The sequence below is a fragment of the Sapajus apella genome, unplaced genomic scaffold (genome assembly GCF_009761245.1).
Source record: "Sapajus apella isolate SASKATOON/1434 unplaced genomic scaffold, GSC_monkey_1.0 scaffold14, whole genome shotgun sequence".
Lineage (NCBI taxonomy): Eukaryota > Metazoa > Chordata > Mammalia > Primates > Cebidae > Sapajus > Sapajus apella.
This window is the reverse complement of record NW_022436954.1, coordinates 27,981,716-28,009,514: the sequence shown is the minus strand read 5'-3', so window position 1 is coordinate 28,009,514 and position 27,799 is coordinate 27,981,716. Positions and strand designations below refer to the sequence as shown.

Genomic DNA, 27,799 nt, shown 5'->3' with positions numbered 1-27,799 from the left:
TCTGCATCATCCCACAAAACTGAATTAATGCAACCCCTAGTATGGTGGGTGGGGTGGGAGTGGGACATCACGAATTCAGTAAGAGCAAAATTGAATTTGGTTGATAATCTCATTGCAGTAGTGGCTTCATTTTCAAACTGGGTCCTCCAATCCTGGCATGACTACACGCTTCCCTACCACCCTCATCTATTCTGGAAGTTAACGTTCTAGAGCCTTACTGATTTGCGTTTGGCTGAAGCACAGTTGCTGAGTCAAAGCAATTTAATTGGTTGAGGTACTAGATAAAAGTGATTGAGAGTTGCTCTCTGGGGAAGTAACAGGTTGAAATGAACCCCAAGCAATCTGTGTATTCACATAATCAGAAGAAACTTCCCCCTGGCTTAGGAGACCTAAGACCTATTCCTTACTCTTGATTATGTCACTAGTTAGCTGTGTGACCCTGATCCAGTCACTTAAGTTCTCTGTGCCTCAGTTTCCTGATTTGTAAAATAAAATATTGTGCTAATTTATTCTTAAATACCTTTTTAACATCTAACATTTGGTGATTCTGCGATCCATCTTCCCTGAGAAGTAGGGGAGAACTGAGTATCTCTTACTTAGAAAAAGATGATATCACTCAATGCTCTCTGCCCTATCTTTGCTGTGACTTAGGCCATTAGTAACCTCCGTTTCTGCTTTTCATCAGACCCAAGAGGGACTCACTTGTGGGAATTCATCCGTGACATCCTCTTGAATCCAGACAAAAACCCAGGATTAATAAAATGGGAAGACCGATCTGAGGGCATCTTCCGGTTCTTGAAATCAGAGGCTGTGGCTCAGCTATGGGGTAAAAAGAAGAATAACAGCAGTATGACCTATGAAAAGCTCAGCCGAGCTATGAGGTGAGGAGCGTCATGTCTCTGAAAACAATAAGGCTGCATGACCCATTATTTACCTACCAACCTTCATCTGATTGGCCACCTTATGCAATCTCCTTTGTTACAGATATTACTACAAAAGAGAAATTCTGGAGCGTGTGGATGGACGAAGACTGGTATATAAATTTGGGAAGAATGCCCGAGGATGGAGAGAAAATGAAAACTGAAGCTGCCAATACTTTGGACACAAACCAAAACACACACCAAATAATCACAAACGAACTCCTGGACGTAAATATTTCAAAGACTACTTTTCTCTGATATTTATGTACCACGAGGGGAAAAAGAAACTACTTCTGATGGGAAGAAGAAACACTACAGTTGATTAAAAATTATTTTGTTACTTTGAAGTATGTCCTATATGGGGAAAAAACGTACACAGTTTTCTGTGAACTATGATGCTGTATGTGGTTGTAATACGTTTTCACCTCTATTGTGAATTCTTTTTCACTGCAAGAGTAACAAGATTTGTAGCCTTGTGTTTCTTGCTAAGAGAAAGAAAAAAAAATCAGAGGGCATTAAGTGTTTTGCATGAGAGATGATTTAGAAAAAGGTGGTCAACCTCCACACATAAGCATCCACATGGCTTCGTCAAGGGAGGTGAACGCGGTTGCTGGGTTGAATTCTGGGGTCTCAGATGGTTAGGACAAACTGGACGGATGCTGGGAAATTGAACGTGAGCCTCAGGATGCAGTGAGTGGAGAATGGGGACTTCAAAAATACAAGGTTGGCTATAATCTCTGCATAATCACGTGACTTAGAATGCTTAAATCAGCAAGAAGAATAATGGTGGGGTTTTTATACATATTCAAGAATGATTTACCTGATGCCAGGGCTGTCCTCCTTCCCCCGCCCTTGGATGATTGGTGAAATACTTTAATTGTCCTGTCTGCTCACTTCTAGCTATTAAAGAGAAAGAGACCAGCTTGGTTCTTTTTTGTTCCAAGTGATTGAAAATAAGTTGGCAAAAGGAGACAGTGGTATGGAAATGACTGAAGAGTTTACTCTTGTATCCCTATAGTCCAAAGTTTCTCAATCCACACAATGGACATTTTTGGCTGGAGCATTCTTCATGGTGAAGACTTTCTTGTGCATTGTAAGATGTTCATCAGTATCCATACATGACCTCTAACCACTTGACACCAGAAACTCCCCAGCTGTGACAACCCAAAAGGTTTCCAGATATCACCAAATGTTCCCTGGTGACAAAATTGCCCTTGATTGAGAACCACCAGGTTAGTCAGTGAACATGAGGATGGTGGTTTATACTCAGAAGAAAAATATATGTGAGGTCTTTTAGTCTTTTAGAATGAAGCAAAAGCAAGACTTCAACCTCAACCTATCTTCATGTTTTAAATGTTAGGGACCAAGAGGTACTTCTTTTCAGAACCCCCGATGACAGCCAATGTCAGATTAGTAATGTGTCAGATAGTAATGTGGCAGGAACTATAATAGAAGACATTTTCACTGGAATTACAATGCAGAGTTAGAATTATTTTGTAGGAGGAAACACTAAGAGAAGATTTTCCAGGGAAAATCCTCTTTGCAGGTATTAATTCTTATAATTTCTTGTCTTTTGGATTATCTGTTTACTGTCTTCTGTGAACTGACTCCTGGTGAATGGTTTGTTGCCTAGATCTGTACTCAGAGGAATGTTTTTTTGTTTGTTTGTTTGTTTGTTTGTTTTCCTAAGAAAATAAAGAAAGGGTGAAAAGACAAGCAGAAAACTCAGCTCAGGCACTATTGTCACCAACGAGTTGGAAGCTTCTTCTTCAATAGAGGAATTGTTCTGGGGGTCCTGGAGACTTATCACTGAGCCATGAAATCTGGGAAGAACATGAATCAGTAGACACTTTGAAAATGGATTTGAATGTTCTCATACCTTTTGCAGCTTTTCTTTCTGGCTCTCTCATGTCCTTGGCTTGCTCCTCCATTCGACCTCCCTTTCTCCAGCAATAATATGCAAATGAAGACACATATCTACAAGAGGGAGTGCTCTTCGTCAACTAATAGAGCACCTACCATAGTGTCTTAGCCAGCAGAGGTGAGCAATTCATATTCAAAGGTTGCAAGGTGTTTGTAATATATTTAGAAGGCTAGAAGTAAGAAGAATTAAAAATTTGTCCTAATTATAATGAGAACCATTCTAGGTGGTGATCTTGGAGCACCCATGAATAACCTTCTGAAGGTGCAACCAAATCCATTGTTATTTCTGCCTGGCTTGGTCTTTTCTGCAAAGTTTTAACTTGGTGTTGTCAAATAACAGTTCCTGCAATAGCTGAGAAAAAGAACAATGAACAGCAAAGATCTTGACTCTGCAACTCAGACATTCCTGCAGAAAAGACGTATCTTGCTTTCCAAGCAAGGGCAAAGAACTATGGGGTCTTCTCAGCATTTGACTGTTCATTACATAGAATAAATTAAATATCCAGTTACTTGAATGGGTATAACACATGAATACTTGTGTGTATGTGTGCGTCTGAGTTGTGTAATGTTATTAGGGGCATCTGCCAATTCTCTCTCTGTGGTTTTCTCTGGCTTTGCCTGCTCATCATCTAAGGAGGCTAGATCCTTCTCTGAGTTCACCCTTCCTTAAACCTGTAAGTTTCTTACTTCTTCCAAATTGGCTTTGGCTCTTTCTTCAACCTTTCCATTCAAGAGCAATCTTTGCTAAGGAGTAAGTGAATGTGGGTGTACCAAATACAACTATTCTACGGATAATTAGCAGATAGTGTTGTTTGTTGAGAGTGAAGGTTTCTTGACACCTGGTGCCTGATTAAGGCCAGAGTATTAAGTTCTCAGCATATCTCTCTATTGTCTTGGCTTGAGTTTGCAGCATTTTCTCTGTGGTGTTTGTGACTTGGAGAACTTAAAGTAATTGAGCTATGCCAACTTGAGGTGTGAACAGAGTACCTCCCACCACAGTGTTGAAAGGGAGAGCAAAGTCCCATGGATAAGCCTTCCTTTCTTTTGGGGACACACAGCTCTCACTTGAGAAGCTCACCTGTGCTGAAAGTCCACATGGCCCCTAAATATGTTATCCTTAAACTCCCTTTATGCTTGAGTTTAAAGGGCTCTCTCTTATTAGGTTTTGATGGGAACTGGAGGCACCAAATCTATTGCTAAGACCTTACTAGGCTCAAATCATCTGAGGCTGCTAGATATTTGACCTGGTGAGACTTAAACAAGGCCCTGGCTCCCAGGGACATAAGCAACAGTTTCTTGAATGTGCCATCTAAGAAGGGCAGACCCAGGTTGAGTTTTCCTTTGAACACATTGGTCTTTTCTCAAAGTTCCTGCCTTGCTAGACTGTTAGCTCTTTGAGGACAGGGACTATGTCTTATCAATCACTATTATTTTTCTGTTACCTAGCATGAGACAAGTACACAACACATATTTGTTCAATGAATGAATGAATGTCTCCTGAAAGACTCCTCTGATTGGGAGACCATATCTATAACTGGGATGTGAATCATTTCTTCAATGGAATGAGAGCACAACGGCACAACCTTCAAGGACATATTATCTACTATGAACATTTTACTGTGAGACTCTTTATTTTGCCTTCTACTTGCGCTGAAATGAAACCAAAACAGGCCTTTGGGTTATAAGTCAACATAAGTTGGATGCGAATTCTGTTGCCTTATTTGGAACTGTGAGACTTATCTGGTATGAGAAGCCAGTAATGAACCTTTGACCTGTTTTAACAAATGAAGATTATGAATGTGTTAATGTGATGTAAATTGCTATTTAAGTGTAAAGCAGTACTAAGTTTTAGTATTTGGGGATTGGTTTTTATTATTTTTTTTCTTTTTGAAAAATACTGAGGGATCTTTTGATAAAGTTAGTAATGCACGTTAGATTTTAGTTTTGCAAGCATGTTATTTTCCAAATGTATCAAGTATAGAAAAAGGTAAACAGTTAAGAGGGAAGGCAATTATATTATTATTCTGTAGTTAAGCAAACATTTGCTGAGTGCCTACTATGTGCATGGCATGGGCCCATATGTGTGAGGAGCTTGTCTAATTACGTAGGATGCAATAGATCTCAGTAGTTACTTATTGAGCAGATACTTACTGTATGAATGAAAGAACATCACAGCAATCACAATATCAGAGTTGAATTATCCTCAGTGTTGCTTCTCTGAATTCATTTCTGGAACTAGAGATAGAGCATTTGTAAAAAAACTCCTGCTGAGACTGTGTCTTATGAACCTCTGAAATGTACAAGCCTTCACAAGTTTAACTCAATTGGGATTAATCTTTCTGTAGCTATCTGCATAATTCTTGTTTTTCTTCCCGTCTAGTTCCTGGGTTGACAATTTGTGGGAAACAACTCTACTGCTGCTATTTAAAAAAAATCAGAAATCTTTCCCTTTAAGCTATATTAAATTCAGACTATTCCTGTTTTATGAAACAATTATATTTTTCAAAATATGTTTGTTTAATGGGTCCCAGGAAACACTAATAAAAACCACAGACACCAGCCTGGAAATGTGTGTTTTATTCTTCAATCAGCCATTCAACTCTGAGCTTAGAGAAAATGCACTTAGTTTCTAGCAACAGAACGTATACAGCTTCTGCATTACTTTACTCAAAAAGCATTTATCAAGCATCTACTATGTGTCAGACATTGTTCTAGGCACTAAATTATAGCAGAGGATGAAAGAGACAAAAATCTCTGCTCTCATAAAATTTATGTTGTATTGAGTAGAAACAGTCAAGAAAAAGACACAAATAAATAAAGCATATCAGATGTGCAGTAAAGAAATATAGACAAGCAGGGAGTGCTAGAGCACTTAATACAATAGTGTTATGCTGTAAATCTAGGCGGTGTTAAGAAGGAAACATTTCAGTAAAGCCCTGAAGGATCTAAAGGAAGGAGCCATGCAGATAACAGAGATAACTGGGGGAGTAATCCATACTGAAGGGATGTGAGAGGGTCCTGAGGTGGGTGTGTTCCTTATCATGCCCAAGGAATAGTGAGGAGGTCTGTTTGCCAGAGTAGACCAGCAATAGTAAGAAATAGTGAAGCAGAGGTACTGGGGAAGAGATCACATAGAGCTTGGAGGCCATTAAAAGGCTCTAGCTTTCCCTTTGCATGTGATGGAGAGACTAGAGGAGTAACATGATCCAACTTCTGGTTTAAAAAGATTTCTCTGGCTGTTGTTTTGTGAATGGATTGCAGGAAGGCATTAAGCGCTGCGTGTAAAGAAAAGTAGAAAAGGTAACCCTCATATCCACGTCTCCAGTACAATACTTAAAAATGTTTCCAGGCAAACCATCATTCTCAGTAAACTGACACAAGAACAGAAAACCAAACACTGTATGTTCTTACTCATATGTGGGTGCTGAAAAATGAGAACACATGGACACAGGAGGGGAACATCACACACCAGGGCCCGTTGTGGGGTGGGGGGATTGGGGAGGGCTAGCATTAGGAGAAATACCTAATGTAGATGACGTGGTGATGGATGCAGCAAACCACCATGGTACGTGTATACCTATGTAACAAACCTGCACGTTCTGTACGTGTGCCCCAGAATTTTAAGTATAATAATAATAATTAAAAATGTTTCCAGGCAGTAAGTGGGCTCTAGTAGTTCATAGCACATTTCTCTCTGGGTCCAGAAAGTCTCAGCTATTTAGTCAGATAATTTCATAAATGATCATGAAAATAATAATAGTTAACGACTCAGGGAAGATTTCACTTGTTCCAGGAATTGTGATAATGTTCTTTACATATATTCAATCCTAATATAAGCCTGGATATGTAGATATTATCTCCAATTTTCATATGAGGGAAATGAAGGTCAGAAAAGTTAAGCGACTTTCTGAAGGTCACACAGCTAGTAATAAGTGGTAGATCTGGCATTGTTTACACAAGTTCCTCTTTCCTCTCTGCCATCCCCAACCTAAGTCCATGTTCTACCAGTAATATTTCTCTAGTTTCTCAGGATGCTAATGTTTTACACACACACACACACACACACACACACACACACACAGACCGACACAGAAGTTTCCATGGTTAAACAGAGTTAGTTACTGTAGGACTTCTCAGAGTTTTTATTATGATAACGTACATTGTGAATCTACAAGAGGGGAAAATTGTACCCACTTCCTCAAGCCTATTAGACAATGGACACCTTTCATCAAAGAAGATCTCATGAAACCAGCACCCCTTAGAACACTCCTAATCTCTAAAAATTACTTCTCAGAAGAGGCAGTATTTTTCACGTTTGGGCCAAATAAGTTTTCTAATAATATTTCTGAACCTCAAACTTGGCCAGCTTTGAATATATTCTGTTTTTTTCTCCTCGAGAAGAAATTCCTCACTTCCCAACCTGGGCATTATTTATTTGCGTTGAAGCGTTTCTCAGTAATCATAAAGATCTTGCAAAGTGACTCTTTGAAGACTATGAACTCTCCTGAATTTTAATTCATTAGAATTATTTACTCAAAACTCTAGGCACTAGCCCCAGGTGACAATTTAAGTTTAAATTACTTACAATTATATAAATTAAAATTTAAGTTCCTAACCACACTATCCACTTTTCAAGTGTCAGACAGTCACATATGGCTAATGGTTACTACACTGGACAGTGCAGATACAGAACATTTCTATCATCAGAGAAAATTCTATTGGATAATACTGCTCTAAAATCTGACCTGGGAGAGTGGGTAAGGGTGGGAAGGATAGTGAGCAAAGCTAGCCAACAGTGAAATAAAATCCTGGGAGCCTTAGAAACCAAAGGTGACCCTGAATTGTACAGAACAAAAAATATAGATCCAAAGCAAATAACTCTGTATTTGCTGGAGCTCTGACAGTATCTGCCAGTACAAACAGGTTTGATATTGTCAGTGGAGCCTTAGAGTGGGAGGATTTGATTATTCTTATCTCCAAACCCCCAAAATACCCTACAGTCATTAATATGAATGTTCCAAGGATGTGGTTTTTTTGATTGAGAATATTGGCATTGAGGGGAGGTGATCAAAATGGGAAGGGAAATGAAAGGTCCCCAAATAGGAATGGATGCCACTACCCACTGCTATAAATGATACTAACATCACTTTCTTCCTTCTTTTCAAGAACAACTTCTTGCATAAGTCACCTGCCCTTAGGTGCTCTCTTTCCTTACTAGTCAATTCTCCTTCATTAACTATCATGATCTGGCCTCTGTTCACATCAAGTCACGGACGATGCCCTGCTGGAGGTCGTAGTCAAACTCATTTCTGCTTCAGGAACGTTGCTGTAGCTGTTCCCTCTACTGACAACGCACTTCCCGTCTTCCTGTGGCTGATTACTGTCATTCGGGTCTCAGTTCAAAACGTTGCCTTTTCTGATTGCACTTGCTTTAGCAGCACACTTACCCTGCGTTGCTTCATATTATATTATCCACATTTAATCTTCACGGAACTTACAGGATCTGAAATTACTTTTAAAAATTCGTCAGTTTATTAAGGCCTTATGATTTTATCTCTGACCAATCAGCACTCCTGACCCACTGGCTTCCCTCTACCCACCAAGTTACCCTTAAATGCTTGGGGAATCTGATTTGAGTAATAATAAAACTCTGGTCTCCCACCAAAAAAAAATTCATTCATTTACTTTTATAGTATTTCTTATCCCGGCTAGAACACAAGCTCTCAGAGAGCAGGAGCCTGGAACTTCCATGTTGACCAATGCGTTCCCAGAATGAAGATGTGCCTGACATGTCCCCCTGACCTCATCAACATGTGTTGAACAAATAAAGAACATGCTTATTTTCAAATTCCAAGGCCTTTCTTTTGATTTTATGATTTTTGACACTGGTGACGTCCTACCCCCTCTAATTTTGGAAAATAATCGAATTCCTTGTTTTCTGCACCAGTGAATTTCTTGCTCTTCTGCTTTCCTGAGTATTCTTTCTCCAGTTCTTTCTCTTCCTCTTCCTCTGTCTGTGTTCCCAAGATTAATCCTCAGTCCCCTCCTTTCTTCTCATTCCCTCCTTCAAAGTTTAGTGTGGGAAACTTGAAAGGTGAGCCTCAAGAAACATCAGAATGATATAAGGGAGGTAAAGGCTGTTTTCTTCCTCATTCTGGCTTCAACTCTAACTGGCTGGAGACTATGAACCTGTCACTTCTCCATTCCTTACTTTCTTCTTCAGTGACATGGGAACATACCTTCTTCCCAGTGGTGTTGTGGGAATCAAGCAAACAGATTCTAGTCCCTGTTCATTTCACAATTTTAAAGGGTTTATATGTGCAGGTATTGTGCAAAACACTTTGATTTACTCTAACCCCAAGAGACAGGTTTGGGAAACTGAGGTTTAGAGAGGTGAAGAATTATAGAGATTTGAACCTCTGCCTGGCTGAAACCAGAATTTAGATCTTAATCATGATGCTCTATTTTCTTCTTTTGAAAGAATTAAGAAAATAATTAAGCACTAAACAAAGTAAGAGACTTATTTTCAAATTTATGATGACCCAAAGAGAGGTATTAATATTCAGAGTGTCTAGCATGGGAATGCAATGATAGCTAGTCAACATGGTGTGTTCAAGTAATTTAACATGTGTTAAAGGGCATACCTGACCATCCCTCGGTAGGGACTAAGATTCAAAGAGGATTTGGTATCTGATCTGTGTTAAAATCATTGCCCCAGAACTGGAAGATTATTTATTACAAACTCTTGTCATAAGAGTTTAGAGAGCTTAAAGAATAAACCCAAGGTCACCCAGGCTCTTGGGTAGAAGGAGAAGACAGTCTTCCCTCTTTCCTCTTCAAAAATCCTTCCACCCAATGTGAATCTTCTTGGCCATTGTCCTCTCATAATTGCAGGGCTCTTCCATCCCCAGTGCAGAGACATCTTCAGGGACATTCCTCTTTCCTCCTGGCCTCCATGGTGATACCATGCAACTTTCTTGTGCTGATTCCTCAAATCCAGCCAACATCATCTTCCCTCTGGGCCACAGCCAAGTCAGGGAGGAAGAACTGCACATCCTAGACATTGGTGGAAGAACAGATGTGTGGAACCAGAGGGACCATGTCCGCACTGCTAAGAAATGGTAGATGCAAAAGTCCCTCACTTCTGAGGAAGGGACACAGAGTGTTCCGGGAGTCTAGTAAAAGATCCCATTAATCATCACTTTTGTCTTCTCTCCTCTGCTTCACTGTGTGTATGCGTGTGTCATGTGAGCATGCATGTGTGTTGTATGTCTGCCTGCCCTTCTCTCTCTTGGTCTCTGTGTCTCTTTCAGAGTCCCTGTTCCTTTACCATACCCTTCCTTCCTCTTGCTCACCAATCCCTTTCAGACTCCTTCCCTCTCCAAACCTGTCTTTCCAGGTTGCTGAAAGAGCCAATGAGGGGACAGGCCAGGACCAGGAATGGTGCCATCTCTCTGAAAGCCTCAGCAGTGACAGTAACAAATGGTATTTACCTAAGCATTATTAACACATCAACTGTTCTCTCTTTACTGTTTAGTCATGTCATTCAGCACTAATGGACTTTTCCAATGACAAACAGAAAGAGAAAAAGGAAAACAAACAGTGTATTCACACTAGGTAGAATCGGTGATCTCTGCTGAAGCTGTGAAAACAGAGGGTGTCTCTTAGGCTTGACCTGAGGACATGTCTCACCTGGATGTGGATTGCAAGATTCTGGGCCTATGGCAGCCTCTCCACCAAGGTTTCCTATGAGAGAGAAAGGAAGAAGTGAAGGAAATAACTTCATGGTGCAAAAAATAAGTGCCTTACTTATTCAATACTCTCAACTATGAATTGATGACGATCAAGGTTCACTGCACTAGGTGCTGCCATATTGCCGCAGACAGACTGAAGACAAGGTTATGACTGGTCCAAGTTCACACAGTAGGTGAGCATGACGGCCCATCTTGCTTCCAGTTTTATTCCACCATGCTGCCCCCATTGATGCCCATTCTTCTTTCTCTCTTTCTTTTTTGACAGGATCTCACATTGTCACCCAGGCTGGAGGACAGTGACTTAATCAGGGCTCACTGTACCCTTGACCCCCTGGATTCAAGAAGTGATCCAGCCTCAGCCTCCCAAGTGGCTGCGACTACAGGTATACACCACCACAACTGGCTAATTTTAAAATTATTTTTAGAGACAGTCTGTGTTGCCCAGGCTCATCTTGAACTCCTGGACTGAAACAATCCTCCCACCTTGGCCTCCAAAGTGCTGGAATTACAGGCATGAGCCACTGCACCTGGCTCCATTCTTTCTTTAGTAAGGAAACTGGAATATAGGCTAACAGAGACTGGAAAACAGGCTAACAGAGTAAAAAGCACAGGCTTTTGAGTTGGAACAACGCTTGTTTTAATTCCCATACCTGCACTTACAAGCTAGGTGACATTGGACAAGTGACTTAACCTCTCCAAGTCTCAGCTTCCTCATGAAAAAGCAGAGGTTCTAAGTGGGAGCTTATACTTATGGGGAAGAGAGCCAAATAATCAGGCTATTACATTGCAGTATGATCAATAGGAGGGAACTGCAGGGAGACAGGATGCCTGGTTTCCAGGCATGGCTCTAACCCTAAGTAGCCATGGGCTCTACACAAGTTTTTAAAACCCTTTTGCCTTCGTTTCTTTGCCTGTAAATCAACAGATTGGACTAGATCATCTCAGGCCATTTCAAACAAAACTTTCTAGGAATTTATGAAAATAAGTTTGAATCAAGTCCAACATCTCTTTAAATATTTCTATCTCATTTAAAAATGGTTTCCCGTATCCCCCTAGGTTGGGTTGGGAGCTAAAGTGAATGCTGAGCCATCTCTAGTGGAGTTTTAGGGTTGAGAAGGTGGGAGGCGAGTGGAGACAAAATCAGCAGAGCCTGGATCCCTGGACATACTTAGCCAGTTCCAGGGGATGCTGTCCTTTTGGATCTAAGAATTGCATCCCCACCTGCTAATGCTGCTTCCGGGGACATGGCTCCAGGTAACAGCAAAGGCTGATATTTATTGTTTACTCTGTGTCAGACAAGGTATTGTACTTTACCTGCATGATTTTGCTTAACTCTATGAGCTAGGTGCTGTCTTTATTATCATCTTCCCCTTGGGAGGAAGATACTGAGATTCAGAATGATGATGTGCATTTCCCAAGTGGCAGAATTAGGATTTGAACCCAGCTCCAAAGCAGTGGCATTTCTTTCAGTGAAATGCCTGAACTGCTAAAGGAAGCACTGTCAGGTTTGAACAGCCAAGTGAAGTCACTTCTTTCTTTGAGTCTGCTTTCTTAGAAACAGGAAGCAGGTTTTGCCAAAAACACAAAAATAAACAGGTCCCTGGGGCACCACATGTAATATGGAATTCAAAACTCTTGAAGGATGCTGCTTTTTGTTGAGTCTGTTTGGTTCCAGCCATGCTAATGATGGAATCACAAATTGAACTCTCAGGGAGCTACTGCAACAGGAATGCGTGTCTACTCTTTGTAGACATGTAACCCCTAAGTGTCTGGGACTACAGGTAAATCCTAAGTGTCTGGGACTACACTTATAGCTACAGGTCTACAAAGAATGTTGGTCTCAAGGAGTACGTGTGGTATGTGAGTGATGCAAAGTTAGCATATGGGATGGCAGAGAAAAGAAAGGTGATCTCTGGTCCCGGCAACTGGGAAAGCCTTTTCCAGAGCATGGAATGTAATTGCCATTAAAAGACAGTAACCATTTTCGTTTCTAATATTATAACTTAAAAAAAAACCTGACTTCTGATCATTATTTTGAAAAATAAATAAATACAGAAAATACAAAGGAAGTTAAATAATATGTACTACAAATCTTACAACTAAAAGAATCATTGTACACATGTTCTAGAATAATAAAAAAAAAAAGATTGTGGGGTGGAAACTGAAAGTGTGCAGTGAATCAAGATTTGCAAAACTTTGTATCTGAGCCATATTAATGTTTTACTCATTAAAAATAGTGTAGAGACAAATAATTTTATAACAATATGTATGACCTGACATGCTATTTAAAAATTTAAAATTAGTCAATTTCACTTGAACTCAACTTGAGGAAAAGAGATGGAGTCAATTCAAATAAATGTTCTTATAATATATGGTATCTTCAAAAGATATCTATAAGTTTATAAAAATAAAATTATGAAAAGATGGACATTGGAATAATTATGCTTTTACAAAATTCGTTCATTTTTAGATAGGATTGGTTGGCTCCTTGCTGTAAAAGATGATAAAATTAACTCTGTGTTGTTTCTTACATTTTCCTTTCCCTACTTACCAATTTGGGTTAGTCCATTTTTATTTTTACATTGCTGAGGCTTAAATATTGTTTTTCTTTTTGACAAAATCAGGACCAAAATACCAAGGCTGTTTATTCTTAGATCTAAATCTATGTGTGTCAAATATTTGCCACCTGTTCTTTCACATTTATTACTCATCTTGTACTTCTTTATTTGGATTCACCTTTTGGTTGGCCAGGTTTCATAATGTAATACATTCTTGGTTCCTCCTGAGTTTACATTCTACGCTTCTCTCTTTCTAGTAGTTCTCAGTTTACATAGGGAACTATGTGGTTCTGAGGAAACTAGCTCTTTCTTCAACTCCAAACATAAAACCCACTACCAAGGCTGAGCAGATCACAGCATTCTGCATCCTTTGTGAGGGTCATCTATGTGACCTCATATGGCGTGACCTCAGATGGCACAGAGTGAATCTCAAGACTTTTGGCTGGAAATGTTGGAACACATAACTCTCTTCCTCAAGATTGAATGAAATGAGGATGGGAATCCCAGAACTACTGCAACTATCTGTTTGCTTCCATGAAAGAAGTTAGCCTGAGGATAAAGTCAATACATTGGGAGGGGTTAGGACAAACCAAATTTCAGAGGACTTTTGCTAAGTCCCTGATGATATAATGAACTCCTGGATCAGGCTGGACCTGAAGTAATCCCTCTTATTAAATTTTTCAGTTACAGCAGCCAATAAGTTCTTATTTTAGATAGTATAAGTTTTATGTTGATTACAAAATGAAGAGCACCAGTTCATAAAATTGTGATGACAACTGGTGATGGGGGCTTATGGAAAACAGTTCTGTAGAGAAAAGGACATCAACAAAGCTTCAGAGGTCAAAAAACAGAGGGCATATGGTCCAATCTTTGGGAGTTTAGCTTTTTCTCATGCTGCTACAAGGGGACTTATTCATGTTAAGGAGGAATAGAGCATGGTAGTGACGGCTTGCCTCTTAGAGCATAAGCTATTTCCTTACAGGAACATTTATTTGGAGCTGGAAAAATGTAAGGAAGCCAAGAGGGCATTGAAAGCTGCTATGGCAACCAGGACTCAAAGGATCAAAATTCAAGAGGGAATCATGAAGAAATGTGAAAGGACATTGTCACTTTTTATCTCTGGGAATTTTTCAGTTTGGGATTTGGAAAGTGGGCCCAAGCAAGGGGCAGCTACTAAGAAGGCAGAAAAACCCATTGAGATTTTGATACTCTTGTGAGGCTGAAGAGAAAAAAAAAAAAAAAAAAAAAAAAAAAAATTGAAGGGTCAGAATATCAGTGAGAAGGAAGGGCTGGATAACTGATTGAAACATCATATCAGCTTCCCTACCCTTGATATTTGTAAATTTGAATCTTCTTGGGGCAGGAGATGAACAAACTTAGACTCTGAAAAACAGAATGAAATTTTGGAAGTCTCAGAATACCAAAGAGATGAGGATTAGAATTCAGGACCAACAGTGCAGAAATCTTCAGTTAACAACTTAGGCTTTTATTGAGAATTCCAGGAAGAGGACACAAATCAAAGATGATCCTTGCTGTAATTGAAAATCTACTTAAGATCAGCTTATTCCTTGATTGGTGAAACTTAATAGTCTCCAATCTATCTGTTCAGCAAAGGAAAGGGTGAACCATTCAGGAGGACGATAACATTATTCAGAGTCTTTCTCATATATAATTCAATCAAAAATTACTAAGACCAAGTGGCCAAAACCAAGAGAAAAACTAGACGATAGAAAAGACTCATGGAAGAACCAAGCGTTGAAGTAATCAGATGTGAACTTTAAAATAGGATTAACATGTTTGAGAAAAATACAAAAAAAGGTGAAGAAAATATATGAAAAGATAGAGAAATTTAGCAGTAAGTTAGATTTTAAAAAGCAACAATCAAGTTAAAATTTTAGAACTAAAAATGTAATAACTAAAATGAAAAGCTCAATAGATGGATTCGACAGAAGATAGGATACAAAAGAGGGCAGATTAAAAAGAGAACTTAAAAAAAAGAACTGAAGTGTATAATAATAGATATATGAGACACTGTAAATATGTCTAAAAACTGTATAATTTGAGTTCCAGGATGAGAAGAGAGAATGTGATGAAGCAAAATTTGAAGAGCTAATGGGATACTATTTTTCAAAATGAATAAATCTCGCAAGTTTAATCATTATTGCTAACTTCGAGAAGAAAACATCAGAAGAAAACCACACCGAGGCTTTCCTTGTAAAACTGCTGAAAAGCAAAGACAAAGAGAAAATCTTTAAAATAGGCAGAGGAAAAAAAAGACAACAGTATAAATTTTCTTATGAAACAACAGAATCTAGGAAACAATTGAATAACTTCTTTGAACTGCTGAAAAAATGTCCAACTTTACATTCTATGTCCAGAAAAAATATTCCTCCCACATTAAAGCCAAATAGACTATTAAGACAAACAAAAATGAACAGAATTTGTCAGTAGCACAACTAAAGTGAAATAAATACTAAAAGGAGTTCTTTGAGAAGAAGAACACTTATCTGTTTTTGCAAAGAGCTCAAAAAGATCATTCAATTACTTCCTCTGTCTCTGGATATACATTTTCTCAGTTTGTTCTTGACTATAGTGGCCCAGCCATCAAGACTTTCCTCTTAAATCCCCAAAATAAAAAATTTACACCACGTAACTACTGTATCCAGGGATTGGCATTCTGTCCCATCTAGCCATATTTCTTCACAGCCAAACTGAATCCATCCTGTTGCTACTAGGACTCATTATCTTTTTAAAAACAAAACATGTTTTTTTTCCTTTCATACTGTGAAAGTAAATCACATTCAGTTGTAGAAAATTTCTAAAATACAAAAGTATAAATACGTAATTAAACGTTATTTATGTTCTCATTTTCTTAGGTAATTGTTTTTGTTATTTTATTTGCCATTATGTTTTTATTGGACATATAGGTGTACCATACTATTTTTTAATTATGAGCAACCTTCATAAATATTCTTTTCCATAAATCTTTGTACTTCTTAATGTTTTGTTTCTTATGAAATATTGCTTTCTTTTTGTGATGGTATCTTGCTATGTTGTCCAGGCTGAGTGCAATGACTATTTACAGGCATGGTCATAGGGTGCCACAGCCTCAAACTCCTGGGTTGGAGAAATCCTCCTGCCTCAGCCTCCCAAGTAGCTGGGACTGCAGACATGTACTATCCACACTTGACTCAAAGTCATATTTCTGAAAGTAAAATTTGGGGGTCAAAGCTATGGATTTCTTGTTTTTCTGAGTCTTTTTTTTTTTAGAAAGTTACTTCTGTGTCTTTGTTCTTTCTTCTCCGGCATGTCCCCCAATCCTTCTACTCACTGCCAGCCTCTGGTAAGCCTCATTCTACTCTCTGCTTATATGAGTTTGACAATGTTAGATTTTACACATGTGAAATCATGGATTATATGGTTGTCCTATTTTTAATTTTTGAAGAAAATCCACACTGCTTTCCATAATGGTTATACTAATGTACATTTCTACCAACAGCACCCTTTTCTCTACAACCTCGTCAACACTTGTTATTTTTTACCTTTTGGAAAATGGCCATTCTAACAGGTGTGAGATGATATCTCATTGTGTTTTTAGTTTGCATTTCCTTGATCATTAGTGACGTGGAGTATTTTTTCATATACTAGTTAGCCATTTGCATATCTTCTTCTGAAAATTTGCTATTCAATTCTTTTACCTGTTTTTAAATGGGTTTTTTTTTTCTTACTATTGAGTTGAGTTTTTCATATATTTTGGATATGAACCCCTTATTAGATGTCTGATTTGCAAATTTTTTTTGCTTTTCTATAGGTTATGTTTTCACTCTGGTGATTGTTTCCTTTGCTGTACAATGCTGTTTATTTTTTAATGTAATTTCATTTATTTTTGCTTTTGCTGTCTGTACTTTTGGAGACATATTCAAAAAAATTATTCCCTACATGTCATGGAGATTTTTCACTGTGTCTTCTTTTAGTACTTTCATGGTTCAGGTATTACATTGAAGGATTTAATTAATTTCCAGTTGATTTTTGAATATGGTGTGAGATGTGGATTTAATTTCACTCTTCTGCATGTGGATATCTGGTTTCCTAGAACCATTCATTGAAGAAAATGTCCTTTCTTCATTGTGTATTCTTAAAATCTCTGTGGAAAATCAATGAAAGTAAAAGTGTGTGAATTTATTTCTGGGCTCTTTATTCTATTCCATTGGTGTCTGTTTTTACACAAACGCTGAGCTGCTTTGATTTTTATATTATAGCTTTGCCATGAATTTGGAAATGAAGTAGTGTGATGCCTGCAGCTTTGTTCTTTTTGCTTAAGATTGCTTTGGCTATTTAGGGTCTTTTGTAGTTCCATATGAATTAGGATTTTGTCTATTTTGTGAAAAATGTCATTGGAATTTTGACAGAGATTACATTGAGTCTGTAGATCACTTTGTATACTATGGACATTTTAAAAGCATTAATCTTTCCAATCCATGAACACAGGATATCTTTTCATTTACTTGTATCTTCTTCATTTCTTAAACAGAACTGGGACTAGTATAAAATTCAGGGGCTCCACAGTTTGCTGCTTAAGCCTACATATACTCTCTTCAAGTACCCTGATACTATTATAACTTCATAGTTACGATCTATTAATATTCTCTAAAGCAGAGAATATTAAACACCACCTGTTAGCAGGATGTTCTCACCTTCCCCGTGTTCTCTTTCTTCTTTCAGACTTCAGTGGTATCTCTTAGTGTGGTGCTTCCATTGTTGTCTATGAAATTCTTCTTATGGTAAAGTTCTTATGTGTAATTATTTGATACTATATCCTACATTATCTGGTGTCAATGCACTGTCTTGATGAAAGAACACTGTTTAGAAACCAAAAAGTGACTTCAAAACAACTCAAGTTCTTTAGTTATGTGTGTAAAAACCTGTAAAGGATAAACAGTCATAGCAATTCTTTAACATTTTTTTCTTCTCCTATCTACTTTATCACAATAGCTGCTCTCTTTTGCCTCTCAAAAACCCTCATTTCCTTCTTAAAATTTATTCCTCCAACCCTACCTTGTCCTCCTTTCTCTCTCTTGCTTCCATTCCTTTTCTGATTCTGATCCCAACAGTTTTGAAGACTCTTTTGGCAATGGAAGAATTCTTCTCCAAATATGGGGCCTGGGAAGAGACTGAGTAGCTAAAATCAAAGTCATCACTGGCAGGTGGAGGATTGGGGAAAACTTAGAATGATTGCAAATTAACAATGTTATCTGTTCACAGGTCTTTCATGCAGAGTGAAATTCTGAATGTGTGTGTGTGAGAGAGAGTGCGTGCGTGTGTTTAGGGATCTATCACTTCCCTTTCCTTCCAGGGCAATAGTACTCATCCTTAGCTACTATATTACCTTAGTAACAGGTAAAAAGGAATCAACTTTTCAAATTGTAGTAGATTGGAAATAGCTTATTGTAAAGCATCTATGAAGTTATATACTTCTGATATAATCTCAGCCCTTTTTGTTTTTATATTTTAATTGGTCAGGATATACAGTAGAAACAAAGGAGATGGTGGAGTGTGATGGATAAGAATACAGGCTTTGGAAGTACCTAGACCTACATCCCAAGTCTGACTCTACCATGTATTATCTTTATGATTTTGGGCAAGCCAATACAATCTTCTGATTTCTCATTGTTAAAGACAGATAACACTTACTTTGCAAGGTTATTTTGAAGGTTTAATTGTATCATTCAGTCAATAAATATTTATTGCGAACTTCTGTGTGCCAGTACTATTCTAGGCACTGGGGTTCTGATAGTGAACCAGCAAACAAAACTCACTGCTCTCAAGGAGCTTAGAGCCCAGTGATAATCTGTGTAGTCTGCACACTGTCTGGCACATAGTGAGCACTCAATAAGTGGAAAAAATAATTATACTATTAGTAGATTTTATCTAAAATATTTGCCTTTCTGATCTTGTTGGGTGACGGTTAGTTTTTTTCTTAGCTAAATAAAGTCTTAGAATTCCAAAATGTCTAAGCTGGAAGGGCTTTGATCTGTTTCCTTGTTTCAGGGCTAGGGCCCTGGGGACTGTATCACTTTGGTGTTACCAGCCTCCAAGATTGCCTTCCAGCGATGCCTGCTTTCTGGTATTCACATCCTTATATAATCTGCTCATTCACTGTTCCAGGTTTGGTTTGTGCTAATATAATATGGCAGAGTAATGGTATATCACTTTTAACATTAGGTTATAGAAGATATTGAGGCTTCTGTCTTGAGCATTCTTCTTTCTTTCTCAGATTACTCACTCTGGGGGAAGCCAGCTACCATGCCATCAACAGCCTCATAGAGAGGCCTATATGACAGAGAACTGAGGCCTCCAGCCAATAGCTGTAGCAGTGAGCTTGGGAGTGAATTCTGCAGCCCCCTTAGGCCTTCCCATGATAGAAGCCCTGGCTAACAGCTTGACTGTGACTTCATGGGAGAAACTGAGCCAGAACTATCCAGGTAAGCAGCTCCCCGATGCCAGATCCTTAGAAACTCTGTGAGAAAATAAATGTTTGTTATTTTAAGATGCTAAGTTTTGGGATAGCTTGTGCAGTAATAGATGCTATTAATAACATACTCATTATGGGTGCTTGATCAATATTTTGGAATGATTTAATTCACATGTATTTGGTTTCTCATCCTAAGTTCAAGATATTCAGTAACTTCCCAAAGATCCCACGCCTGCCTCTTCTTTGTTAATAAGCCTCTGTCTCTGATATGGTTTGGCCATGTCCACACCCAAATCTCATCTTGAATTGTAGCTACCATAATTCCCACGTGTCATGGGAGGGACCCAGTAGAAGGTAATTGAATCGTGATGACAGGTCTTTCCCATGCTGCTCTCATGATAGCAAAAAAGTCTCATGAGATCTCATGGTTTTACGTAGAGGAGTTCCCCTGCACATGCCCTCTTTGTCTGAATGCAAGCTATCCCTTTGCTCTTCCATTGGCTTCTGCCATGATTGTGAGGCCTCCCCAGCCATGTGGAACTGTGAATCCATTGAACCTCTTTCCTTTATAAATTACCCGGTCTCGGGTATGTCTGTATCAGCAGTGTGAGAACAGACTAATACAGTCTTAATGTTTGATCTGCCTTGATCTTAATGTCTCCCCAGGTCTTTCTCCTTCCCACATCCTGCCTTCAGCCAGAAAGGGCAAGAACAAAATCTCTGGGCTCCCTGATTTGGATTGGTCCCTCTCCACCAGCAATGACTGGGCCTATTTTCCTAAAGAGACAATAATCCTGGCTTCTTATGTATTCAGAAGCTATGGGAACATTTGTTTCCCCCCGAGCCTGTTTTATCTATACATTTCAATATATTAGCTAAGAGAGCTTATATCTGAGCCCTAGAGGGAAGTGCCATTTTAAAAACTATTGCCTTCTGATCCTCGTATTTCTTTCCAGAGACTAGGTTGGAGGTGGAAAAGGTACTCATGGTAAAAAAGAAAGGTTTTCAAGTCATTTTGTTATACCAGGAGTGGGAAAATCAAGGCAGAGGCTGAGAAATGAATCTCAGGGTCAAATCAGATCCGGAAAAATCACAGAGTCCTGAGCTGCTGAGACCTTAGACAAAGCCTATCCCATATGATAAACTTCTAGTATTTTTCTGGTTGTAATAAGAACCAGCACAGGGACTACCGAGGCCGAGGACACCAAACCGCTGCAGTGTCATAATTTGTCACACTGAGAAGAGTTTGGCATTTTTCCCTCTGTGTGTGTGTGTGATTGATAGGTACACTAGCCTCCAAGGCAGGTAGTAGGCCATGTTGCTTATTCCATCCAGTACCACCACTTCTGGGCATACAGTAAGTGTTGAATCAAGGCAAGGACGTGCATGTTTCAGCCTCTGTGATTGTGTATGCTTATCTTAAGGCATTCTTTCTTTATTCATTTTAACCCTTAAATAGTTTCTTACACTTTCCACAAAAAAAAAAAGCAATAAAAAACAGAAAGACAAAACAAAAACCAAAATTGGTGACCTCATGCCTTACAGTTGCTTCCTCTCTTCTGAGTGGCATTTGCTGTCTGAAGATGTTTTCATCTATCACTGCATTTTTCTCTCAGGTTCAGATCAGAGCTCATTTTTCAATAAGACATGTTCAGAAAAGCTATCTTCCTTTTCCACACTACACAGTTTATAAAGGACAGATATGAGATTTGAACCTCGGGCTGTCTGACTTCAAAGCCCTTTGCCTGTTCCATTACCCAGGCTGTCTCTATCCTCATGCTGAGGCCACAGTCCTTTAGTCTCCAGCTGCATGGCCACCCTCTTGAATAAGGAGGTGATACCTGGCTCCTCAGAGGGGATGAGGCTCTGGGCTTCCCACTCATTTTCAACAGAGCAGTTCCACTTTTGTTGGATTTACATTTTGAGCTTTCCTAAATAATTTCATTGGAACAAAACATTCCAAAGCAAAATGAAACCAAATCAAACTGGAACAAACAAACAAGTCCACTGACCTTTGTTGATTAGGTGACCTCTAAACTCTTCACTATAAAAGCCCACTCCAATGTCTTTCTTTCTGAGCCATCGTCTTCCATCTCAGGCTCCTGGCATTGAAGAGTGAGCATAGATCCAGACCTCCCTTGGTACAATACAGCATCTGCTTCTCTCCAGCTGGGCTCAGCTCCAGGGCTTGGACCCAGAGGAGATTTTTGGGGAAAGGAAAAACCCCGGCAACATTAAACTGAGAATGTTCGACCTATCACAATTTTCACAAGCAGGACTGTGAGCCAGTATATTCTAATAGCTGAAGGCACAGGCTTTGGCCTCAAACATATCTGGGTTGCGTGTTGACTGCTTTCTAGATTTTTGGCCATGGCCAGGTTCCTTTATCCACCTAATCCTCAGCACTGTCATTGTTAAAATAGAGATCATAATACCCATTTCATAAAGTTGTTATAAAAATGAAATAAGCCTATACAAGTAAAGCACAGGCAGTGACCCTTTGTTGAGCACTTACTAGAAGGAGCTCTGCTACGTGTTTTATGTACATTGCTTTAGTGCATCTTCACAATAAACCTATGAGGCGGGCATGTTTGGCCTGTAACTGGATACAAAAGAAACAGTAAGTGGGAGTTTTCATTATTATAGTTATTGTTGTTACAATGACATGGTGTTGGGTCAGAGGTGAGTGATGACTACAGTGAGCACACACATTCAATGATGCTGGGCTGGACCCTCCCACGTGCTGCCTCACCTGGTTCTCCAGCTGGGGAGGATGACTTCACTCCACAGAACTAAGGGATTTCTCAGCAAGTGTTTTCTGTGAAGATTTCTCCTTTCTTGGCTCCCCTCCTCAACGTCAATCCCAACTGCCTGGTCTACCTCTGGCATTGAGAAGGTAAAAATAATTTTCAGAAAATAAATTATATTTTAAATCTGAAAACTGAAGTTTCAGTTTTTTCACTTTCAAAGAAAGGCTGTCTGTCATTCACCGTTCATTGATGTGTGATACCTTTGGGGGAATCATAGTGTCTCTCTAAGCCTACATTTCCATACCTGGAAAAATGAAAAGAAAATGAATAAGGGATGAAACATTTATTGAGCATCTACTACATACCAGGAGCTCAGTATAAGTTGTCTCAACTGTTCATCTCAACATGCTGTAATTATTGTCCTTGTTCTATAAATGATGAAAACTGAGGCTCAGGCAGGTTGAGAATCACTCAAGATCTCATGGCCATTAAGTGACAGAAGCAAAACTTGAATGCAAGTTTTCTGAAACTTATTATATGTTGTTTCCACCACATCAACCAATAACTCAAAAGGCTGTCTTAGAGCTGCCTCCCAACCCTCCTTCTGAGTATGTGGGAGGACACAATCTCCTCTTTGCTTCTGCCTTTTCATGGGTAAACATCTCTTTGTAAACTACCCATTATGGGAGAAGAGGTGCCTACCGCCTTTTAGTGCAGTTTCAAAGGCTCTAATACCTCCACCTGCCGCCAACCCAGCACCTTTTGCGGATACTTTGCAGTAATATGAGCCTCTGGTTATTTCCTGAGATGGATTCTTTAATCTTCACGCTTAAACACAAGTATAGCTTTGGTACCTGTAAACAAACACAGTGACAAAGCTGCGTGACTCACCTATCAGTCATTTCCATTGGCTTTCCAAAGCATGGGCATGGCGCAGTACTGACCACTCATTCTGTCTCCCTGGAAACTAGTTCTTAGGACATGCCTGAGAAAATTACTTCACGTGTCAGCCACCTGCACTGTGCCATTCTGTTAGGGTAGATTAAGGAGGTAAGCAATGAGGTCTGGGATCAAGGGGAATCATGGCTTTGCTGGGAAAGAAAGAAGTCTCTTTTTGGCTAGGAATAATTGATCACTTGACAAACAATTGATTTAGGGTGTGTTGAGAGCCAGGTGCCTGGAATATAAAAAGAGATGATTTCAGGGATCTTGGAGGCAAAACAAAGGTTAGAACATGTTGCCTGACCAGCATAAGTGGTAGAATATTTGACATTATTACTATTTAGGAAAACCTGGACTTATACCATAAGGTCAAGACATGGGACCCTGTCATAATTTTACAATCTTTTGGTAAAGGAAAATGAAGTTTTGGAATTGAAAAACCTCTCTTTCTAAATCTCCTTTCCCAAACATTGGCCACTTAGAATTTCACCTTAAGTTTTTTGTCTTTTGCTTAAAGTTTTGATCATTCTTAAGATGTAAATATCCTGGGAAAAAATAACTCATATGATCAGGGACAGGCTTCACCCATCATACTATTTCAAAAGAAGAAAAGAGCTAAACAATTGTGTTGAGGACTCTCAGGTAGAACTCGGTAGGGGAGATCTGTCCTTTGGGCTGGAATGAGAAGTGGTAGGATGGATGTTTTACAGGCACATTTATTTACCTTACAGTGGGATGCATTGGTTTACTCATTCAATAGTGGTACTTGAGTATTAAAGAAGGATCCAAGAGTAAGTCATGAAAATACTTATTTCTCATTAAAGTTAATACAGAGAAGTTAGGAAATCAGAAAAGAAATAAACATAAAATAGAAAAATATCCATAATTGTACCTTCCAAGTATATATTTTATGTCTTAACATATGTGTTAATGTTTTTGTATATTTCTTTCCAGCACTTGTTCTATGCATTACTTTTAAAAAATGTAGTTGAGATTAAATTACAGTATAATTTTGTATCTTGTCATTATCACTATACTCTAAGCACTTTGCATATTACTATAAACTGTTCTTTAATATTAAAACAGCTAATATATTTAAGTACCATGCTAAACACTAAATGAGATTCACTATCCCATTTAATCTCCACATAAATTAGCAGGTACTATTACTGTTTTTATATTACAAAGGCTGACACTGAAGCTTAGAGAGGTGTCTAACACTTGTTCACAGCCACACAGCTACAAGTGGAAGAGTTGGAATGTAAATCCAGCCTTTCCAGGCTGCTAAATATGTATTACTATTTTTTCAAGGATGGTATTGTGTCATAGTTTAATTGAAAGTGTTTTTTGTTACTTAATGATACATGAAATACCCAGGCTCTTACAATTAATGGCACCTTAGCATAGATGAAACTTAGTTCTATTAATCTAGGATTACTCTTTATACCTCTGCAAATCTCTATGCCCTTACCCAATCAGTTTTAAAAACATATTTTATTTTCTTTTTTTCTCCATGCGTGACCAGCTATTGTCAACAACAACTATTCTGAATTCCCAAAGGATTGGTAGAGGTGCACAGATGGGATAAAGCACTAAGGATACCAACCAAAATGACTCATCAGAGAGAACTTGAGCTCTGCTCTTAAATCTGTCTGCATTCCTGGCCCAGATGCATCATTTCCCCTCCTTAGTGCTCACAGTCTTCTTCTACTTTAATGTTATTTTTCATGACTATGTAATTTTCTTTCAAGTGGGAAAAATGATGGGCTTGATTGTTCTCCTATTCATGGCATTTCTTTTATTTCAATACATTTACTATATAAATAAGGTAGGAGCAAGCATTAAAACATGATGGTTGAGAAACTCTAGAGATGAAGGGAAAAGAAACACAGGAATTATTTATGTACTCTGGGTACTGTGCTCTTCTACAGGGTGTTAATAAAGGCTAGAAACAGAAAAATATACATAATAAATGTTTTATTGATATTACATACAATAGGTAATATGTTCAAAGTGCTGGCTCTCATTATCAAAGTGTAGTTCAAAGTGCTGATGAAAATTGCAAAAAACTAGGTACTCTTAATGCATTTCCATAAATCTGTACACATACATCTATGATGCATTGTCTCAGACAACTTATGCCTAGATTTTTTCATTGTGTAAACCATGCCACTAATATACCCCCAGAGGAAGGAATATAATGAGTTCAGTCTGTGCAAAAGTAGATGTTGGTCACTCTGCATTATGTTGTAATACACCCTGTGTTATGGCTTTTTATCACAGTTTTCCTGGCTTAATACAAACATCTATATATTGACCATCTCTTTACAAAACACCATAATTCCATATATGTATAATTTCTTTGACATATGTAGTATATTTTTCCCTATGAGGGAATGAGCACTTACAGGGCAAGAGCATTCTCAGCTGCAGAGCTAATCATAGTCCACAATTTATGTAACATAATTACTATTAATCCTTGAAGGATTTCTTCTTAAATTTTACTTATTTATGTATTGTCTTTTATTTTCCTACCCACTCCGATTTCCATGCCTCTTACCATGGGCAACCATTCTATTTAATGTGTTTGCTGTCGTGGTTCACATTCAGGTCTTTTTACGTGTGTTCTTCACATATATGTTTTTGTTTATGCACTTTATTTCAATTTATGCAAATTGTGTTTGATTTTATAGCTTATTCTATTTTTTTTTTTACTAAGTATAACATTTTTGAAAGTCTCTCCATATTATTATATTTACACAGCACCCATTGCTTCTCATTGCTGTGTAATGATCCAGGATAAGCGTCTTCCACAATTTATCTCTGTCCTCTCCTACTGATGAATATGCTGGTTATCTCCAATGCTCCGCCACCACAAATAACAGTGCAGTGAACATTCTTGTACGTGATCTCTTAAAGGGTTGAGTAAAGAATTTGTTGGGATGTGCACCTGGAATCTTTGGGTCCTAACTCCCACCCACAGTAATGAACTTTCTTGTGGCATCTCATCCTCATCAACACTTCCACTGTCTAGCTTGAGATTGTTGTTGGTCCAGAAGGCAGAAAGTGGTATCTTCTTGTCTGAAATTACTTTTCTCTAAACATGGTGACCATAGTTAATAACAATGTTTTACGTACTTGAAAATTGCTAAGAGAGTAGATTTTAAGTGTTTTTACCACATAAAATGGTATGTGGAACTACTGTATGGTAACTAGCTCAGTTTAGCCATTTCAAAATGTATGCATATTTCAAAACATCATTCTGTACACCATAAATATATATACTTTTTATTCATCAATTAAAAACATTAAAATTTTAAAAAGCTCTTCTCTGATTACTAGTAATTTTGAATGTCTTTAATATACTAAGTAATCTTTTGTGTTTCCTCTTCTGCAAATGTCTTTTCATACCCTCTGTCTAATTTCCTATCGGGACTATTGTATTTGGGGAAATTTATTGAACTTGTTTGACTATTTCTGATATTGGTTTTAGAGATTACAAATATCTTTCTCTGAGGTGCTCTCTCACTTCCCTTTTAAATGTTGTCATTCACCTATTAATTTTTTCATAATGTCCTTCAATGAACAAAAATCTGTGGTTTTGTTATAGTCAAATAACAAGGATTTTATTTTTTTGCCATTGGGTTTCTGCTCTGGAATTTTTATTAATGCTCTCTCTCTCTCTCTCTCCCTGCTGCCAGCCACTAGGTCACAAAAATGTTCTATATTTTCTTCTATTTTTTTTTGTTTTATAGCTCACATTTAGGCCTCTAATTAACCTAGAATTTACTCTTGTTTATGGAGTTTGATGGGGATCTAGTTTCAGTTTTCTAAATGATATTTATTAAACAAAGTGTCTCTCAGGAATGTGTAAACTATTATCTATCTATTTGCCTGACACTAATTTTTTCTCTTCCATTGGCTAATTTGTTTTTAAAACATAACCACACTGTTTTTATTATCAGTTTCTAGCATGTCTTAAAGTTAATGTTGTCTTGGTTATTTGTGAACCAATATAAATTTTAGATGATCAAGTTCCTTGAAAACAATCCAACTGGAATTTTAATTGGTATTGCATTCATTTTACAGGTTCTTACCTGAACCCCAAGATGATTTTTGGCTGTTGGTGACCTTGTGACCATTGGCAGTGGGTCAGATGTGGCGCTTAGAATTAGGGGAAGGATTGGTGATGCCAGCACATCTGGTGAAGCCGGCACTTCAAGGCACTCCTGGAGCCTGGAAATCCTCACCAATAGGTATGACTCATGGTTTCGTGAAAAGCTGCTGATCTCATTAGTTTCAGAAATGATTGCATGGCTGGGCAGGGACTCTCAGGTAGATGCAGCGCTGACTGGGTGCCCCCAGGAAGAACACCTTGCACTTCTCCTGAGGTGGTGAAATAGGCAGAAACTGGTTCCCATCCAAACCCTGGAAATCACCATGGGTGAGGTCATGTCCACACATGTCAAGGCCTTTATGA

At 38.4% G+C, this 27,799-nt stretch overlaps 1 protein-coding gene across 4 annotated transcripts in view; it reads left to right on the top strand.

Moving 5' to 3' along the window:
* The window catches only part of EHF (ETS homologous factor), a 41,379-nt gene extending 35,977 nt beyond the window's left edge, over positions 1-5,402 (top strand). For all 4 annotated transcript variants that reach the window (XM_032283595.1, XM_032283596.1, XM_032283594.1 and 1 more), the window contains exons 8-9: positions 686-881; positions 985-5,402. In XM_032283595.1, coding sequence (XP_032139486.1) covers positions 686-881; positions 985-1,084 — 296 coding nt within the window. In that variant the 3' untranslated portion in view covers positions 1,085-5,402. The remainder of the gene's footprint in view (positions 1-685; positions 882-984) is intronic.
* The last annotated feature ends 22,397 nt before the right edge of the window (positions 5,403-27,799 follow it).